Consider the following 21,167-nt stretch of genomic DNA (forward strand, 5'->3'; position numbering starts at 1 on the left):
GGGGGGCGGTGTGGTACTCAAAATCGAATGACAAGAGATTTCTAGATCTAAAACTAACAGTTTTACACATGAAATAACCACTGGATGGCAGCATTTTTAAACTAAAAAATTCTTCCAAGCTTTGCTATTTATTTAAGAGCAGAGAAATAAAACTGTGTTTTGTGCGTGGACTACAAATTAAAATGCTATTTTGCATTTTGCTTTTAAAACACAAACAGCTTGCTTGCAAAGCAGCAGGGTAGGAATAAGAGTGAGAGCACAGGCTTCAGAAAAATCAACATCCAATAATAAAACAAAGGGGTTTTTTTTTAAGAATCTCCTGCTGTTTCTTGCATGGAGGGAGTCTTAGCTAAATTATTTAAGCAGTACTTTGGTATATTTAATCTTCAGTATAAACTAGATAACAATTTGAACAATGCAGCATTTCAAGAAGATGTGACACGTTAATTCTAATGGAGACATTTGTGAAGTTATCAGCTTGAGAATTTGCTCCAAAACGATGGGAAGAAAACTCACTGCCACAGCATTTGCATGATCTAAACGTTGGAATCAGAGTCCCAATAAATAGCTGTGGTGGCTTGATTTCACAGGGGCACACAGAACTGAGTTAAGACAAATCAAATGAAATGGTGAAGGTAATGCAAAGAGGCTGGGGCACACTGAATTCCAATACACACAGAACTGAGTTAAGACAAATGAAATGAAATGGTGAAGGTAAATGCAAAGAGGCTGGGGCACACTGAATTCCAATGGGAATGCCCTCATTCAGGGGTAAAATGGCTTTGGATCAGAGAAATAAGCTATAGCACACTAAAGCAAATTGCCAGTGAATGAGGAGGTTCTTGTTGGGTTTTAAAGCATTTACTTCAAAACTTCTGTTGACTGGATTTAAACCTTAACAGGTACATACATCCCACACAAACTTGTGGAAGCAATTCTATAACAGATTCACTGGTTTCAGTGGAAACCAGGAATAATACAGTGAGAGTCTTGCAGAATGTGTGTGTCTGGCCGTATATTAACAGAATTGAAACAAATTTAAAAAAAAAATGGAAGTTGCTCATAAAGAAAAAGCATTTAAGAAATTTAATTCTCTAAATCGTGTGCCTAAAACAGTTGTCTTTTCCCTGTCAGTACATCTATAAAAAGATATGTTCAACCACACAATGTCAGATTATGAAAATACAGTAGATGGGAGGTAGGAGGAGACACCCTGGGACAGTGGCAGGTTGGATGTCCTCACAGTAGTGAGGCTCCATAACCACATTTACATGTGTGACCTTGACGTGGACAAACCTTCTTGGGCACTTACAGTGGCTGCAATAGATCAGCTCCAACCTGCAGTTCAAGCTCAGAGCCCACAAAAAGGAAGGTCATTGACGTAACACCCATGGGTCCTCCTCCTGAACTTCTTTAGCTGCTCCCTACCACTTTGAAATTGGTTGGCAAATCCTACTGGGCATTGATTAACTGAGTATTGAGGCACAGCCTGGAAATTCGGGTTCGGTGCTGGCAGGGTTCCTGCATCGTCTCAGAAACGCCCACTCGCTCCAGTTTGTTCGAGTCATCATCTGCAAGATGGGTTGTGCTGGTTTGCTTTCACAGGGAGGTGTCTGGCACTTGAGTCACACAAACAGCAAATGTTTAGCCACACAGATTGCATGGAAAAAGTAAAACAAACTGAAGCAGCTCTCCCTGCACAAGCCACGCAGAACCAGGACTGCGTGGGAACGGCACTTCCCCAGACTGGGGGGAAAACAGAGCTCTCCATCTGCTCTGGGCAAAGGAGAGGACATGTGCTCTCCCCTGCCTCTTCCATTTTATTCCAACATCTAAAAGTCATTTCTGCAAAGTGTCTGGGTAGCTGCTGATAACCAGCAGGTAACAACTCAGCATGGACAATGACATTTGGAGAGAGGGAGAGAAATGACAGCTTCACGCCAGCAAAGCTGGGACATTTAGAAAGAGAGACAGGAAAAGAAATGAAGATGAAGGATCTTAAAGCTCTTCCTACTGGGACTCAAGAGATTAAAATATTTTACATAACGGTACAGAGTCAGTGGAAAGTACAATTTAACTTATGAAATGAAAATTGTGTTTGAAAGGTAGAGTCTCCTAAAAGTCAGCCATTTCTTCACTTGTAGAAAAAACAACTCAGCCTCCTCCATCCTCTAGAGCAAGCTTGAAAGTATGAAACAAGGAAAACTGTTACATCCTCCTCAGCCTGCTGATGAGTCTCTTGCACAATATGTAGTAATTTTGATTTATCTGAGAGACCTTAGATGGAAAAATAGCCTGAGGTAATTTTTCAAGCTTAATTTAGTTCATTTAATATTTAATGACTTAATGAAGCTGTCTATGTGCAGAGCTTTCACTCTGGGAGGAATCTTAATGTACGCAGAGAACTTAGGAAATTGGCTTAAAAAATGTAAAAGGAAATCAGTAACTTAATTCATAAATGATTGACCTCAAGAATCCTAGGACATTTTCCAGGCCTCCAGAGCTCACAGCTCGAATCTCTAGCCAAGCCCTGATAGGGCACAACATCACGGGATTTTATTTCAATTGTACATTAAAAGAATTATTAAGACCATCTGTGTAGGACTTCTCTCTGACATACTGGCTGACAGGTGATTTTTTTCCCTCTCTTCTCAAATGACATTTTCACCTTGTATTTTCCCCTTCTGACTCATTTGCTTGTCAGCTCTCCCACCCTATTTTCTGTTCAGGAGCACAGGGTCATTTCACTACCCTTCATCCCTGGGAAGGAGAACCTTGTATTTTTGCTACAAACATGACTTTTCAGTCTTACCTGTTTTTAAAAGGACTTTCAGCCTATCTGTGACAATATGTTGTCTATAAAACAATGCTGGTTTCATGAGGTCCAGAAGTTCTTGAAGGAGATATGGTCTGTAAGTCCAATTAAACCTACAGATGTATAGATGCTAATGACTGCTTCAGCAGTTGCTTTGGTTCTCCTCTAATCCAACAGCAGTTCCTAACCCCAGCTCTGGCCTGGGAAAAGAGAAGAGGATCCAATTGCTTTTGAAGACCCCACATTTTGGGCATTTTGATAACCAGAAGCTCTGAGTCCAAGAGAAGCAGCAGGGAGCAGAAATGCCTCTTACCAATATTAAAACAGAAGCTCTTCATGAATCAATGATTTTGTGGCTGTTCAAGTAAATATTTGTCATACGCAGATGCTGAAGTGTGGTGTAACAGTTTGTTACAAAGAGGATTTGTATAAACATATAAACATCACTTAACCCGGGGGCAGAATCTGTAAGGACACTGAGCTGAGTGTATCTGACAGGAGAGAAATAAAAACACGGCTGGCTCATGCTTTCCAAGCCTTAAGGGTACTCAAACAGTTCTTCAGGTTGAATTAATTTTGCTTTTTCAGTTTACTAATGATATTTTAGTTCACGAATCTACCTGGATCTCAATCCTGCACACTCAAACCACAAAGACACTAGCAATTCAATTTGGTGGGGTTTTTTTTTCTCCCCCTTGAAAAATCTGTGGAAGAAGAGATTCATGTCTACATTATGTCATTTCTAACAGGCATTCAGGTGGAAACAGGCCTTTGACATCTACCTGTTCCTACTGGAATGCTGAATTGCTGTCACAAATTGCTCTGCTCTTCAGGAACATGATATAGTGTCTGTGTAAAGTGTGTGGTGTTTCTGTGTGTATCCCTGTGGAAGCCCATACCCCTGAGTTAATATTATTATTATTATTATTATTATTTTCACTCCCTTACAGAAATTTTAATCTTTCTCCACCAAGTCCTGGTTATCTCCTCAGATTTTATAAACATCAAATCCATTTTCACTCCATGTAATAAGCTGTGAGTGTCTACTCTCTCCCAGAACACCACTTTGGGGCAGTTTAGAGCTGTCAGTGAAACTGCATCTCTTCCACATATCCAAGTGTGCAGCCCACAGTCCAGAGAGTATCTTTAGAGAGGTGGTAAAGTGATAGGCTTTTCCCAGGTTGTTCATCTTTCTGGAAAGGCAGAAAGATTTCTCTCTCTCTTTCTCAGACACCTTTCAGACACATCAAGGAGCAGATTTCTGGGAAGCAGCACTGAAGACATGTAGGTGTTGGCAGCTGAACGAAAGCTCTGCTGCCACCAGGAGAGAGCGAGAGTAGAGCAGTGGGTGGCATCATCCTGTTAATAACCTGTCTTCCCTTTCTAACATTCCAGCATGGTGTAATTGTGATTTTTTTGTGGTCAGCAAAGTACTGGCAGACACTCCAGGAAAGCACCATGACAGTGTTGCTTTTGGAGCTCCTACACAAACCCACTTCCCTTGCAGCTGACTCCCCACCTTTCTTTTCACCCTGCTTTTCTTCATGTGTGTCAGAAGTTGGTTTTGTTTTGTACTGTTTTTAACACCAGGTGCTGCTCTGTGAGAACATTCCCTTTTTATATCCCATGGGCCCTGCACTAGCTCTCACACCTGCTCTGCTCTCCCAGGGGGGACTTTACCATTGCTTGCCACCAGCATAACTTACGCCCAGATGTCCAGAAAAAATTCCACTGCCAAACCTACAGCTACAGAAGATGTATAGTGTGTTGTGAGGTAGGAACCTCTCCAGGGAGTTAAACCATTAAATATAAAGAGTTAGCTGGTTTGTCAAAAATCCTGTGATACTAAATAAGTTTACCCTTCAGTGGTTTAATCTTGTGTGAGATAAGGTGCATCCAGTAAAAGGCTGCCACTATGGAAAGTCTGGTGACCTCCTGTTGATAAGACAATTTAATTAAAAACTATTTTCTCCTGGATTCCTAAGGCAATTGAGATGGTTAAAGAGTTTTACAGCTATGTCCACAGAACACACTGCCTGCAAGCTCTGAAGGCTGAGTCATCACTAAAATACACTCATCTTGTGATGTTGATGTGCTCCACATTGTGCCTGTCTCTGGAAAACTCATCAGTGGAGTCTGAGTGGTGCTGGCTCCACAGGGAGCTCACCCCCCTGCTCATGGGGGCAAAAACTGCCATGGTATGGCTGCGGGAAAGGAGTGAAATCATAAAAGTCTGTCAAAAAAGCTCAGAAATCTTACACAAACTAACTTTCAAAGAGAGATTAGAGCTGTGATTGCCACCTCCTCCTTCTGCACTGAGGCTCTTGGTATTCTATCCTTCAAGACAAGCCATGTCAAAGTTAATAGCCATGAATTACCTTTTCCAAATAATTTAGGACTTTTCTGCCTGAAATATTGTTCCCACAGGGGTATTTCTTCATGCAGCACACAGTCCCCAAAGGGTCTGGGCACAGAGTGCTTTTATATTTTACCAGAGCCCCACAAATTTCAGTGTTTTGTTCTTAAAAAAAAAAACAAAAAAACAAAAAAACCCTGACATTAAAAATATTTCACACAGAAAACTGATCTAAAATTGTATGAAAAGGACACACCTGGTGAACTCTTACCTTTTTTTGGCCAGCCTTTGTTATTCTAGGGATGTCAAACAACTGTCCTGTGTAGTACTGCACCCCACTGAACAGAATGACAGCAATAGAGTCCCCTTCCTTCTCAATTACAGCCAGGATATCTTCAGTCCTCAAGGTCTCCTCCCCCTAAAACAAAGTTAAAGCAGGTATTTTACATCAACTCTGGCAGTAATGAAACTGTCATTCCTTGTTTCATAATCTATATTTTCCCATGAGCCAGGCTGCTTGCATAAGGAGATCAAAAGCAAATCCTTAGCATGGTAATGATATACAAAGGTGTATGAAGTAGCCTATGAGTAGAAACCTAAAAAAAAAAAAATCATTAGCAAGAGAATCTTGGAGGTGCCAGTTATAAAAAGTGTATTCGCTTCATACTCTAACACACTTCATACTCTTTAATATTTCTGACAGTTTTAATCTACAGTCAAAAATTCCTGGTGCAGACAGAACATCTAATGATTTTTAAGTGGCATCTGAAATTTGTGACACCCACAAGACTTGAAAGTTGTCTATCAGTTTCACTCTGTACTTTTCTGTCAAACTTGGTATCCCACAGGAAGCTATTATAAACCTGCCATATTTATATTTCAAAAACAATATGTCTCACATCATCAAAAGTACAAAAATCCCCAAATCTGTGGTCATTAAATATAGAAGAATTTCAACCACAAAGAAAAAAAAAAAATCAACCTCATTTTTGATTCTTTATAGGAAAATTACTGCCCCATCCTCCTCCTGTCTTCCTAGCAAGGGATCTTGTAAAACATACCACCACCTAGGGATCAATTAGGCAGTGAAAACCTAGAATTAAATTAGACTTGTTACTGAAAAAAGCTTGGGCAAGATGGTTGAATTGCAAGGGACTGTTATTATCTCAACAATCTCTGCAAATCTATCAAGCGTTCAGGAGTGGGCTCTTTACTCACAAGATGACTCAGATTTCAGAAGCAAAAGGTCACCCTCGGTTTATAGTTAGGTGACAAAGTTCTTAATGCTGCAGAAGTGAAGCGAAGCAGCCTTTCAAATTAATCTGAATTGCATATTACTGAGAGCAGACCTTTCCCTCAGCCTGTGCTGATGCAGACACAGTGGTGCTCGTGTCATGGCAATCTCTTACCTCAGGACATTCAAAGGACATTGGGCATTCTCAGTGAGTTACTGTATTTTGTAGGTGACTCAAGAGTCTTCCAGTTTTTTTGGAAATGGGAAAAAACGAGAAAATAGCTTTGTTGTTGTTGTTGTCCTTCCAGGAAAACTAGCTATTGAATCAGCAATTATAAAATGGGGTTTAATGTCAAAAATATATGCTGAAACACACCTGTTTATGATTCATAAACTTTATCTAAGTTTTAATAAACACTGATAACAACTTCTACGCTACAATATTTCAGAATATATGCCTGCTTTCACATGAAATATGTTTCTGCCCTTGGTGGCAGCAAACAGAAGTGACAGATTCCTCACCAACCTGCTGTGGCTGCAGCAGGACCATGCTTTTCTCCACATCCAGCCCATGCAGTTGGAGCTGGGACTCAACAGCATACTGGAAGAGAATTCCATGCAGACAACATTAACACAAATACATGATAAACGACTACAAAAACAAAAAGAAAGGACAAACACATCAGAACTTCAAAAAGATGCTCAGATGCCTTGCCTTTCACTAGAAGTAATGCTTGAAAGCATTATCCAACTCCACTGAGAAATTTACAGATTTCCTTTGGATTAAAAAAGATCTGAATTTAATCCATCTCAGACTGCAAGGAAAAAGTCAAAGCCTAAACCCCACAGGATAAATCCATGGAGCAGAATGAGGGTGGAGATGGGGCCCTGAGCAACCTGATCCAGTGGGTGGCATGGCAGGGGGCTTGGAACAGGATGACCTTGAAGTCCTTCCCAACCTAAACCATTCCATGGTCCTGTGATGTGATGGATGCACTTCACCAGAGGCCAGAAAGCCAAAAATGCAGGGATAACAGCCAAGGAGAAGAGCTTTCCTTCTCTATGAGCCCTGGGTACCCACATGCCCTGCTGCCAATACAAACAAGGTTTGGCCAGCACAGACATCCTCCCCTGTGACATCCTCACCTCTTCTATTTGCTGCACAGCTGGAAGGAATTAAGAGCTTTAAGCTCTCAAGCTATTTCAAAAATCCTATCTGCTGATTTTATTGATAAACAATGGTCCTGGAGATCAAATAACAATCATCAAATAACAGTATAAAAGAGTTTAAAATTTCACAACAGGAACTGAAGCGATGGCAGTTGCAGAGATTATTACTGAAGTGCCATGGAAATTTAAGAGGATGGAGTGTAAGTGTACAAGTACACATGGAACAAATGTGGGATTAATGTGAACATTACTTAGAATAAAACCAACTTGAGGTGTATACATCTGTGCCAGCATCTTCATTACAAATAAACCTGTTAGTGGCCTGAGTTGCTTTTATCACACCTTAGAGATCAAATTTGTTATCAGTTTCCAGGGCTTTACGGTGCTGCTGATAAAGTAGCAGTGGGCCACAAACCCAAAGATTAATTTGCTCGAAGCTCTCATGCACGGGCTATTGTCTCCTATTTTATAGCAGACAAATTATGTTTGAACTAGTAATCTAAAGTGCTAAGAACAAACATTTCCATCTCTGTCTGGGGATATATAAGTGTTAATGTTGTGAGTTGGTATTGATTCGGTTTCATAAAGTAAAACAGCAACAAGAATTAATAAAACATTTACAATTTTAGTTGATTTAGGCCAGTAGTTTGCTCAATGTCTTTAAAAAGACTAATAAATCAATGCATCCATTCAATCTTTTCCTCTTGCAACACTTCTTATTTGAACAAAAGGAATAAAGCTACATTCTGTAAAATATGCTGAGCTCAAAAGCTTCTAACAGATTTTTTTATTATAATGTTACTTGGACAAGATGAGCTAATAAATATTCAAATCATACTACTGATATTCTTTGGAAAAATATGATTAATAATACAAATATGGTGAAATATTAATTTCTTACATGGTCAGAGGGAAAGGCTCTTGCTTCTAGAAGAATTTTATAGCGTCTTGGAGTAGGCTTAAAGAAAGATAGCTGTTAAGGAAAAAAAAAGGAAAGAAATATTGAAATTTATCTAAGCAGAGATGAGAAAGATGCTCCCAGCATATTACTTAATAAAGGCTGCTTTACTTTTATGCCAGCTACAGAGAATCCCCCAGAAATTACAAATATTTCTTTGTCCATATAACATTTACCAAAGTAGGAGAGCGTTATAATACTGTATTTCATATATCCATAACAAAGGCCACCAAAACCCAGCAGTGAAAACTTGCGCTTAAGGGAATCAATGGCAAAGCTTTGACTGCAGCCAGGGAAGCTGGGATTTCACCCAGCTCCATCCAGCAAGCAAAAGCAGCTGCTGAAGAGCAGCAGGCAGTGAAAAAGAATTGGATTTACATTCCTGCCCTAAAACTTCAGTTATGGAATCATCCCTCACTCGGAAACAAGGCTGACCAAAGACCTGATCTCAGCATCTTCAGGTGGGTGGTCTTTTCTTCTCAGTTTCTGGCATGCTGGGCTGGCCACCGTGCCAGGAGGACCAGGAAGACTTACAAACCTGCTTACAATTAAGACTTACAGTTCTCCTGCTCAAGCTAGCTTGAGTTACACAACCTTCTGCTCGGTCTGTGTACTCAAGAATTTCACACCTAATTCAGGGCAGAGTAGTCCTGTGCATTGGTTTGTACTGAGCCCCATCCTGCCCTGCTCCAGGTTCATTAATTTAACAAAGGTAAGAGACACAATAAACCTTTCTGTGTGAACCACACAAAGTGAAGCTTCACATCTACACTCGGTTGAACCAAATCTTTGGAAATACTGGAGAACCAGAGACAGGCTTTATGTAGCCTCAGGGACACCTGAGCATAAATAAGACACATTTATGGCTGCTATGTCATGCAAATCAAAATGCTTTAGCACATTTTAGGCACGTATAAAATAGCATAATTCTAAGTTTCATCTCTTGTATGCAACTACATTTTAAGCTCGATTGATATTACAGCTTTGTCTTGCTCACAGCTGAGCTCCTGTTTCCTTGAAATTTGGAGTGGAATTGAAATTTGAGAAGTTACCTGCAAATGTTTCTTAAATAATAAGGTTTTTCTCTGGTAACTGACATACAACGCATGTGAGAACAGCTCAAACAGCTGTCCCTACAGAGTCCTTGAAAATATTTCTCTGTCCCTCTTTCCTGCTTAGTACTGAGTCAGGCCAGGTCTTGCACATACATTATTCAAGATACAACTCCCGAGGCTTAAACAGTTAATCTGTCACCCAGTGCTGTCTCTGTGAGGTCCTCAGAAAGCACTTTGCTTGCACACACAAAGAAAGGAGAAAAATACCTGTCAACACAACATCAAACATACATCATAAGGACATACCATCTGAAGGTGCAAGTTAACAGTCAGCCCATTCATTAAGGCTATTTCTTGTCTTTTGGCCCCTGAATAATAAAAAGATAAAAAGTTTAAAAAATGGTTTTCCATTTAAAGGAGTTTTCCTTTAAAATTTCAGAGACACATAAAACAGTGGTGGGAAAGCAAAAGCATGAGTTCAGTCAATGTCTCTCCAAAGACTGGAAAGGAAACGAACATTTGAGGTGTCATCAGAGTGAAATAAAAAGATTTCTTGTCTGACTCTCTACACTGCACTGGCAGGCAAATATTTATTTTTTCAGGTCAGACGCAGAAAACAAAAAAACAGTGAAGTATCTCCATTTCCCAGAAAACCACCAGTGGATTTACTATCTTGAATACCTCAGACAAGTCAGGTCACAAAGACTATGCGTAAAGCAAGGCTTGAAGACTTATTTTTGTCAGAAGTTCATATGTAACATAAGTGAGAAAATATATTAAGATAATCTTCTATTTTAAGTAGTTACTGTAATTTAAAGATATGTCTCATCCCTAATTAAAAAATGAAATAAGCAAGACTGACCTATTGGATATAACAGACCATTATTAATGTAGCAGCTTCACAAGAAGCCATCCCCACAGTGCTCCAAGGAGGATAATAACAGATGCATTCGGACTACAGCTAATCACAGGCAGAGCTAATTAGTAACAACTAATTGTTAGCAAGTATTTAGTAACAAGTTCTCCAGCACTTATCAACGTCTGGTGAAAGGTTTTAGGCAGGACAGGGTGGCACAAAGATATGGAGAAAATCAATTCCTGTTTCCTTCTGGTTTGCTTGATGTCCATTGTTGAAGAGCAGAAATTCACCCTTGAGACAAATCAACTTCTGAGAGTCTTCCTCAGGTGAGAGATGGGCTCATGCACCTTGTCCTGGCCATCACTCAGCCACGGATTCACCAAATGTGGAGAGAGGTTGCGGACAGGGAGGGATGGAAACAAGTGTAAGCAGGCAGGGAGGGCAGCAGCCACCCTTGAAATCGGTAATGAGGAAGGAAAACATGATTTGGGGTAAAAAAAAAAGGTAAGGAGAGCCACAAGAAAAGGAAAGCTGAATTCTGAATTTCTCCTGTCCCTGCCTTGGGGGACACCTGACACACTCCCACCACATCCTCAACAGTTTAAATTCACAGGGCGAGTGCTTTATCAGCATAGGAAAGTCATAACCATGGGTTCAACACAATACAGGCAAATATAGCCCAAAAACATGGAAATCTATAATTATATTCATTAATAAATTCCTTCTGAGCAGGCCTCAGCTTCTGCCAGCACAGGAAAAGCCAAGCACCATTCTCATTGAAGTGTTCAAGGACATTTCCATGTGTTGCTGAAATCCCCAAGTTTTGAACAGAAGGATTTGGCAAATAATGCCAGTGGCTTTGAATGATCATTCCAGGGGATGAGCCACAACAAAAACGAGATGCCATGAATAAGCTCCCTCCTCCTTCAGACACCAGGAACATCATCAAGTTTGTGGAAAGAAATAAATGAGGGACTAGTCCTTCATAGGAAAAAATAAGCTTTTTTCCCTTAAACTCCTCTCCTTTGCTTTCTTTTCTTCCCTCAGATAGCATTGCATCTGCAGGCTCCATGCTGCTGGCAGAGGTCACCTTGGGGCTGTTCTATTGCAGATACAGGAGACAGCTAGAGAGAGAGTGATTGCAGCTCCAAACAGTATCATTTGCAGTTTTAATATTTCTATGGAACTCTTGAGGCTGAAAAAAGGGACAGGATCAAGAAATGGTATTGTTCTTATTTGTCCCTCTGCTCCTTCTGTGAAATCTGGGGCTTTCACAGCAAATTCTGCACGAGCAATCCTCTGCCTGCTGTACTGATTCTGTATAAAACAAATGGTTAATCTGTAGATCATTTTTAGCTGCATGCTAGCATCCCAAATTAAATATGACACTACATTTGTCATGTAAGTCTTGGTCTTCTGTAAATTATATATTTATTAAAAGCCTTCCATTATTGAATTTCATGCCCACAAAACAAACCTCATCCATGTCATTGGAAAACTGTTATCCTTTATAACCTGCACTGCATTTCGGAAAACAACCTTTCCGTGATCCAATTAACCTATTACAATATTCAAAGACCCAGCACACGGGAGACAAAATTATGTTTGCCGTCCTTATTTCCTAACTTTATACCATATCTCCAGGACAGGCTAAAACCTGTATGTTCTGCGTGATAAATCTCCTCTTTAATAAAAGGAAGCAGCGTTTGCAAAGTACAACTTCAGAGACAATTATGATTGCGTTAGGCAGACGCTGCCATCCTTCTCCTCTCTGACTGCTGGGGAAGTCTGATCCTCGATGGAGTAAGTAAAAAGCATTTTGTAAAATGATTGGAAAAAGGCTAAGGGCCCCAATTTCGAAAAACATTTTGGTTATTTCAAATAATCCTTATCACTCAAAGTCACTCCAAATCTGCTCAGCATTCAGTCTTCCCTCAACAGAGACCTGCCCGAGCACATCGTACAGCCGCAGCCACACAGTTAATCTTGTTCCATCAGAAGGTGATCCTGCCAAGGTTGTAATGTTTTAATAAAGTCTGGTAGGAGAAGCAGAGATTGCCTTCACTGCGTTCTGCCACTTGGTGTGAGCGCAGAAAAAAAGCTGTGGCCTCCACTGACCTTGACTCTTCATTTCACAACGTATTTACTACTGTAACTTTCATTGAACAAGAAAATGTGACTGCATTTAATAAGCAAGGTGTTCGTGCACTATAAACCATTAAACAGACAAAGGTGTTTTACAGTCTTTGGTCCACTCCTGAATAAATCTCACCAAAGAATTTTACTTCCTACCACTACTTAGGGTGAGAAATGACAATTCTTCCTCCTCCATAACATGTTCAATACTGAATAAAAAACACAGTAAAATTCTGTTATTGTTCTTACATTAAAGTCAATAAGAAAGTAAATTCAGAATTCATTCAACTACATATTCATGCATAATCAATATTATTTTTTGTTGCAAAATGGTACTTAAACATAAATTGTGAGGGCTGGAACTTTGAGATCCCTTCCAACCCAAACCATTTAATGATTCTGTGAAATACTACATTCAAAGAGAGCATTTTAACATAACTTTTTTTCCCGCATTTATTCTTTTAGCCTCTTCATGATTGCCTAAAATTTAAAAATTGGAATTTACTACAATGCATCCATTATTTATAATAATGAAATATTAATTCATCTGCATGCTAAGAAACATTCACTTATGTCCTGTAAAAAGTCATGAGGATATTTTCTGAACAAAGCCCTGCACATAAATTTGAGGGGCAGATGTGTGCCCATACCACATTTTACAATTCAATCAGACAAAGCCCTGAAAATTCTGGAGAAGAGAACACCAATCATGCCCTTTATCTTTGAGGAAAGCAACAGGACTAGAAAACTCTTCCCAGGAAATAATCTTAAAAACAAAAGTTAGGTTAGTGGTAGGGTGAGTTCAGTCTTAATTTTCATTGAAAATTTTAAAATATTTGTTTACCATGAAGAAAATTGTAATAAGTTCATTGTGGTTAAGCCATTGTGATGTAAAAGCACTGGTGTCACATGGAGTTCGGTAAGTAAAAGGAAACTAAGGAGATGGACAAGCAATTAGATGAAATTTAAGCAAAGCTCTCATTTCTAACTCCTTACACCTACAATGCATCTTTTAGTTAAATTAATATTAAAGCAGAACATAGTTGGCAGCCTCTACAAGACAGATGGTTAAAGGAAAAAGGGTCCCAGCCTCGTTCCCTGCTTTCTGCAGTGACTCTTAACCCACAGCTGAGGCCAGAGGGACCCTGGCAGTGGCAGTGGCAGGAGGAGGGGAGGGCCCCTGCTGCCATGGGGGTCCACGTTTTGCAAACAAAGCAGAGGCAAACAGTCACAGAAGGTGATGCAGAGAAAGATGATAACTCAGGAGTTTCCAGCTGTCCTTTAGGGAATCTTAGCGCTCTCTCCTGGTTATGTGAACAACATCAGTGGTCTTACCTTGATTACTAATTTAGGTGCCTGGGAGTACGACCTAAGAGAAATTCTTGACTGCCTGCTTAGTTAAATTCAAGATTTTCAATTGAAAATTCCAAGTCACCTTTCCCCACCTGTCCACAGCTTCCTAGTTGTACCTACCAGAACAAGAATATCCACTGGCCAAGGGAGATGGGTCATACTGGAGAAATCCCTAAATCAGCTCCATTCAGCATTTCAACACCCTCCAACCCTTTATATTTCCACATTTTTATGTTCTATGGTGCTTAACGGATGAGGGTGCTGAGCTTGCCCTTGAATGTAATGAAAGCAAGAGAAGTAACTTCTTAACTTCCTGAGCAATACCAGGTACAACAATGGCAACTTACAAAATCAGAACCCTCAATCTGCATTTTGGGTTACTTTATTTCATTCTGCAGATGGGATTTTTCTACATAACCCAGTGATGCCCAGTGTAACCACACTCATATTTATATTATCTCAGTGTTTACATCATGGATAGACTAACTACAACAATAATTTATTGCATTTGTTCTCCTCCAATAATAACACCCACTATTTTAGCTATTTGGAAACATCATAAAGAATTCAGAGAGGGATTTTATTTATAAGTTTATAAATAAATTTGTCATGAAACATTTTTTAATGTCCCTGCTTCCAATTGTTCCAACCCCATTTGCTTTTCTTGAAGGAGAAAAACCATAATTTTCTCATTGAGCACTTGTCTGCAGTTGGAGGAGAAATTACGATACAATATCTGGAATACAGTAGGTCAACATAAGGGTAATATTTTCCCTTAGTGATGGCACAAATGAATGCCTGATAATTCAGTCCTGACAGTTGCTATTGAGAGTTGCCTTCAACACCTACATTGAAATATGGGCCAAATCTCCCCAAAATCTACTAACCTAGCCTTGACAACAGCTGGGACGGTTAGGGAGAAAAAGACCCTGCCAAGATAATTTGTCTTCCCCCTCCAGAGACAACTCTGAAGGAAATCCCAGTGAATATTTCAGCAACTACACGGAGTAAGAAGTGGCAAATTCACCAAGAGGAGTCTCCAGAGGGCTCCTCAATCTCTGGAATAACCAGAAGCACTTCCTGCCAAAGTCCTGCAGCACTGCAGGCTCCTCAAGGGGTACAGAAGGGTAATGGGAACGCATTGATAGCAGGTCCTGCCCCAATTATCTGCTCCATTGACATAAGCAGCTCTCAAATATGAGTCTGGATTTAGTGGCAGGGAAAAGAGGAAAAAAGGAGAAAATGTCTAGATAGAAATAATTTTTCAAAGGGGAAAGTTCATAATTTTACTTCTGGTAGAGCGACTGAGATTCTCCAATACCAAGTGCCCCTTAAAAGGGATTCACGTGTTAGTCCAAGTGGTTTATGATGTTCCAAGAAGCCCTCTGCTGCAATTACTTTCATGATCTGCATATGGTCATACATTATCACATACATCCATCTCCTAAATCACTCGCAGCCTTAAAATAAAGTGTTAGTCCACTCACACGAAAACCTACTTTCAAATACAAGAATAAAAAGAACGAAATTCTGCCTACAGAATTTCAGGGTTTTGAGTCTTAAAAGAAACCAAAGTTGATTTTATTTCTGGAGAAAGATTTTCCACTGCAGTTCACACCTACCAACCAGCTCAGCCATCAGGTCCAGGATGCACTCGTCTGCCAAAGCCCATGGGCGCTGGCCATTGAAATGGCCATGGACACCTCTGAAAAGGAATGGAAAAATGATGAAAATGTGTGGTATTCTATTTGGATCAGTCCTAAGAATCATACCTGATTTGGAGACTACACATTTGGAGGATGGATGAGCAGGATGAGACTTGCCTAAGCTGAGCACAACACTGTTCTCATACCATTAAACTGCAGAGAAAAGGCAATTTATTGGTTTTTGACAGGATTTCACTTGCTTGAAAATTATTTATTTTGGCCCACAAAATTCCTCTAGAAATTCCTCAGAATTAAAGCTGATAGCTTTTTCACAAGGCCCCTGGAAGTGGCTGCATGGGTTCTGGAAGCCTCTGGGGACAGGAAAGCTGGGACAGAGCATCCCAGTGTGGGATGGCACCTGCTAACCCAGGCTCACACCACTGCACAGAGAGCAGAGCTCACCCCACAGACTTCCCCAACATGCATCTCTGGCTGAACATTATATGGTGCAGAGGATGATAGACTTAAACACTGCCTTGCTCCCAGGAATATTTCTTGTCAGAAACAATTTCCATCCTCCTGTATCTCCTGTCTGAGCTCACCCTTCTGCATAAACCAGAGGGTACTTCATGCAGGGGCAGGTGCTTCCCTGCATCAACAGAGCTGTTTGCTAATTTTCATTGTTTCTCTTTTCCCTGAAAATTTTTTCTAGATCCAAGTGTGCATAAAGCTTTTTAGGTTGACAAAGGCTGTTTTAAAACTTTATATTGCAAACAGCTCCTGTCTACAGGGGATCATATGGTCACCTTAAACCCAAGCATGCTGCTACTCTGAAGTGACAGATATATAAATTAAATTCTGGATTATGTGCTTTGAACTAAATTTTCCTTCAATTATGACGGAGAAGAAAACTTCTAACCATGCATATATAAATAAAAAGTTGCCCAGTTTCTTAAACATGCAGGGTGTAGAGTACAGATTTAAATGCAAATGGAGGCAGATTGAGAAAAGTAATAATGGTGCTAATCCAGGGGAACATTGCTCTGGGCTCCCATCTCACACTGGATGATTTTCATATTTGCTGAGCACCACGGGGTACTTGTGGAGTTGGAAACACCAGGCTGCATGAGGCTGAGTATAAAGCTGTTTCAAAATAAGGACAAAGCTGGTAGGAAGCCGGGTAGAGAGCAAAAGAAGCCCTAAAAGCTTTGATGTGAGAAAACAAGAAGAAAAAAGTAATAAACCCTTTAAAGAAGAACCGGCCCACAACATTCACTCAAAATCATGGGAGAACAGCTGGCAGATTAAGACATGAGAAAGGAGGGTGCCTGAGACACTACCCCATTCTCAAGGCTATTTTAAAGATTGGTTTTCCCTATCCACCTCATACTTCCCCTTCTCAGGTAGAGTTTCATTCTGTCTCCCACAAAAATTACCTGGGTGTTTTACAGTCAGACCCTTTTTGATTGACTTGGGTCTAATTCACACCTCCTAGGGATATGTCCAAAAAAGAATAGGGGAGCTGCTGCAAAAAAGCACAGCTGTATTAACCATTTCAAGCCTCTCATCCTTGCAAAACACCATTTAATTTTGGACTAGATTAGGTCAACATCTGAAGGAGTGCACAGCTACAACTGCACATCTCTTACAGATAAAATAACATCCCTCTGTTCAACAAATCCAACCCCACACAGACAAGGAGGAGCCTGCTCCTCAGTTTGGATAAGGTCACGGTACAGCACCTGACTGCTTTTCTCCATTTTAGAATTGCTCTCTGATGAGTCCTCGACAGCAGAGAGCGGGCAGTGTGAAATAACCCTCATTTACAGGAACATTTCCTAGATGAGGAGAAAAGGCAGTGGGTGGGGAGGCCGGAAAATGCTGTGAGGGGCAGGATTAGTGCTAAAATGTCTTCCCTTCTATCAGCCCACAATGCAGCTGCATTCCCTGCAGACAGGGGTATATGTTTCACAAACAGCAAGACATTTACTGGTAATTTCCTGTCTTATTCTTAACTGTAATATAGCGATCAAGGGACTTTAGGATAATACAGACTGTTAAAATAAAACCCCCAAAGATTTTCAGTGGCTCCCAGCCTGAGGGAATCTGTATTTCTGAAAGAGGATAGCAAACATAATAAGATGGGAAAAATAAGTTCTAACTACCTATGGGATTCTCTTTCATTAGCTTTCCCTGATTTTATAGCCATTAGTGTCATCCTAATGGGAATTTACTAATGAAAGTTCTCTCTATCAGCACACAGGACTATCAAAACCTCAGAATAAATTTCCAAGTTATCATGAAAACAGTTGTGAGATTTTGGGCATGAGAATGTTTTATTTTGAGAGGAAAACATGGACATTTAACCATATTGAAAGAAGGGAGCGGCAGCATTTATTATTATTCATATAATTATTATTATGGCACAGCTTACAGCTTGCCTCCCTCTTGATGGCCAATATAAATGCCAAGAGACAAAAATTATTGCCGCTAAAATGGTAGTTAAAAGCATATTCTTGGACCCTTTTTTTATTTTAATCACATGAAACTCTGTAGACTTTGCTGATGGCACAATACATCCTATTACACTCAGGTTGTAAAATTCTATGCTCTGCCTCAGAGAATTTATATCTCTGTATATTATTCCACCCCTCTCTCAGCTCTGGTAGGCACTGGGGGTAATAATCTTTAAGGACACAAGTGCAGTGCTCCTGGCATTCCCCTCAGACATGGAGAGCCTACATCCCTTTTTTTCTCCCACTGCACCCTAGGCAGCAAAAGAGATTTAAACAAATTAATGAATAGAAAACTTCATCCATCAAATCACAGACCATCAGACAAGTAGATATTTCTTCAACTTCCATGAGAGTTTCTCATTGTGCAAATTAATTTTTAGTCGGTTACCATTTTATTTTCAATTTGGCAGGAAATCACAATGCCACGTTTTATTCGCTGAGGTCTGGTTGATTTAAAGCTTGCTAAGGGAGCTAGAAACACATTTTCTGAGATGATCCCAGGGTTTCAAAGGCGGTGAGAAAAGGAATTTAAATTAATTGCCATCTTCAGGAATCTTCTGTGCTCATCCAAATCTTGTTCAAGTGCAAATTTCCTTCTTGCTCCTTTGCCAAAAATGATGCAAGGTATTTAATGAGCCAGTACAGACTCTTAAGTTGGACCATGGTTTCAAGCAAAGAAACAGCCAAGAAAAGGAAGACATATCGAAAGAAAAAGAACTGTATGGGCCAGTAGATTAAAGAGAAAACTAAAAAACCCAGGGCATTGCAACAGGCATTTGCAGCTTTACTGTACAACCTGCTGAAAGGCAGAGTGCTGAGATGAGTCCTGAGAGTGGCAGGAGAGGTGGATCTGTCAAACAGGGATTGGTCAAGCTGCACTCTTGTTTGCAAGGCTCTCACATCCTGCAGGATTAGTTCAGCACACAGACCCAAAGATACCTTCTGACTTGCTGAAAATAATCTTTGCTAGTGCAAGTGCTGTATTACAAAGCCTTCCTCAAACTAGGAGGTTGTTAATCTACTCTGTTCATGTCAGGCTCTTGCCAGACTGCTTCAATGCTTAGAAATATATATATATTTTATTTCTAGACTCAATTTATTAATTCCTTGTTTATATTTACTGTGCCAACATTGATGAATCCACAGAGAACAAGTTTTCCTTTCAGTCTTAATTTTACTCAACTCGGGTCCTCAAGACTTGCATGCAGCAGGGTCCCCAATCCCCAGTCGCCCTGTCAGCCCTTCACAAGAGCACAACTGGCTACAGCAGGCTCCCTTCTGTCTTAATTGTTCCACTTTAATGAGTTATTCAGATGAGAGAGACATTGCCTGCTGCAATGAGTATGCTCACACGCAGTAATGATTCTATAAAATATTTTAATTACTTAACCAGTTCTGGCAGGGCAAAGGGGAAAACAAGGCACTGCAAAGCACCTCTTGGCCTTCCTCCAACCAAAAACGTCCCTTGAAATTCAGACTTTTAAAATATTATGTTATTGACTACTCTTGGCTAAACACAAGGGAACAACTCTTCATCCCTTTTTGCCCCTCATTCAATAAGTCTTGGATTTAGCTGAAATCATAACTGAAAGATGAAGTCTCAAAGACTCCTTTTAAATCCATACTGAGAATGTCAGTGGCTTGGATTTGTAATCTTCACACATTAGCATAAAACCAGAGGAATGAAGGATATGGAGAGAAAGAATACAAAACCAGAGGAGGTGTGTGGGAGGCAGATGTATGAAGAAAGTGATAACCCACCAGTTAAAGTGGAGGTGGGGGAAAGGAACAAAGCCCTAAGACGGAGCACAACAAGAAAAGAGGATTTTCCATGCTTTTCTCTCCCAGCTTTGCCCTAATGAGTCACCATCACCACTTGGAGATAAAGGTACAGCTTCCCTGCCCTTGACCAGCAGTAGGTAATCTTCCTTTTCACTCTTGCCATTAACTACAAGCAGTGAAAGCCATTTAAATAGACTTGCAGCTCTTTGAGAGGGGTCCCAAGACACAACAAACAGAAAATGCAATAAACCAATTTATAAGAAAGCCAGAATCTATACCACTGCTGACTTGATAGATGTACCTAATTTGCATGGCATTTCTTAGATTTTTGCTACTTATTTATCTAAGCCAGAGCCACTACATCCCACACTGCCAGCACACCAGCCATTGAGCAGGCTTCAGCTGGGAACAGCTACCACCTTAGACTGGGCTTTGCTAAGCTGTCCTTGACTGGAATAAAAGTACCCATTTCTGTACCTTCAGCCACCTATTCCTTTGCATTCCATTCACCACCTTCTCCAAGCATACACTGTTCTCAAAATCAGCTTGATCTTACCCCAGCTGTCTCAGTTGCTTTAGGTGCAGGATTTTATTCTGTTTCTTTGCTGATCTTGAGCTTTTCTGTTTGGTTGGTTCTTTGGGGTTTTTTTTTTTTGTTTTAATTTGTTTTTAAACTTTATGATTTATTCTGGGTAAGGCTTTTGAGGCCAAGATGTGTTTTTGCAGACAGACTTTCTAGTTTTGCTCCCTCTCTTCCAGTGGCTTGAAATCAATGTTCAGGCATATTTCCCCCTTAGTTACAGTTCCTGAAGGCACTTTTGATCTGAAGAAACACACTGCCTACCCTTTTCTTCCAGGTTTTTATAGTCACTGAGGAAAACCTCATCCTTCACTGCAGCAAAGACAAACACAAGAATAGAAGTGAGCCAGTGAAAAGATACAGTGGAGGAGCTGAAATAAGTTTGCAGTCCCAGTGCATCACTCTGAGAATGTTATCTGGCTTCTGCCTTTTGAAGGAGCTCAGCTGTTTCCCTGATAAAATGGGATAACAGCCCAGAAATGGACAGGGTTGCAATTTTTTCAAACAACTGGAGAAACTGCATTGCTATGCTGACTGAACACCCAGAAGGAACGAGCGCCTCCCAAAGTTCCACTCATTCTCAGCCTTCTTACCTATGAGAATACAGGTGATAAATAGGAAACAATAAACCATGTTGATGAACTCCCAGCATTCATACATTCTCAAGTGGAAGAGCAGCTACAGAGTTTTCACATTTGCACTGAGAA

At 40.3% G+C, this 21,167-nt stretch overlaps 1 protein-coding gene across 6 annotated transcripts in view; it reads right to left on the bottom strand.

Annotated features, from left to right (window-relative positions):
• KYNU (kynureninase) overlaps positions 1-21,167 on the bottom strand; it is a 58,447-nt gene that overhangs the window by 25,652 nt on the left and 11,628 nt on the right. For 5 of the 6 annotated variants that reach the window (XM_017740270.1, XM_017740267.1, XM_017740269.1 and 2 more), the window contains exons 4-8: positions 15,559-15,641; positions 9,895-9,956; positions 8,477-8,548; positions 6,932-7,006; positions 5,443-5,589 (exon numbers count right to left, since the gene is read on the bottom strand). In XM_017740270.1, the coding sequence (XP_017595759.1) occupies positions 5,443-5,589; positions 6,932-7,006; positions 8,477-8,548; positions 9,895-9,956; positions 15,559-15,641 (439 nt within the window). The remainder of the gene's footprint in view (positions 1-5,442; positions 5,590-6,931; positions 7,007-8,476; positions 8,549-9,894; positions 9,957-15,558; positions 15,642-21,167) is intronic. The other variant, XM_017740268.1, reaches the window with a different exon arrangement.

The sequence above is a fragment of the Corvus brachyrhynchos genome, unplaced genomic scaffold, assembly GCF_000691975.1.
Source record: "Corvus brachyrhynchos isolate BGI_N302 unplaced genomic scaffold, ASM69197v1 scaffold126, whole genome shotgun sequence".
In the NCBI taxonomy this organism is placed as follows: Eukaryota; Metazoa; Chordata; class Aves; order Passeriformes; family Corvidae; genus Corvus; species Corvus brachyrhynchos.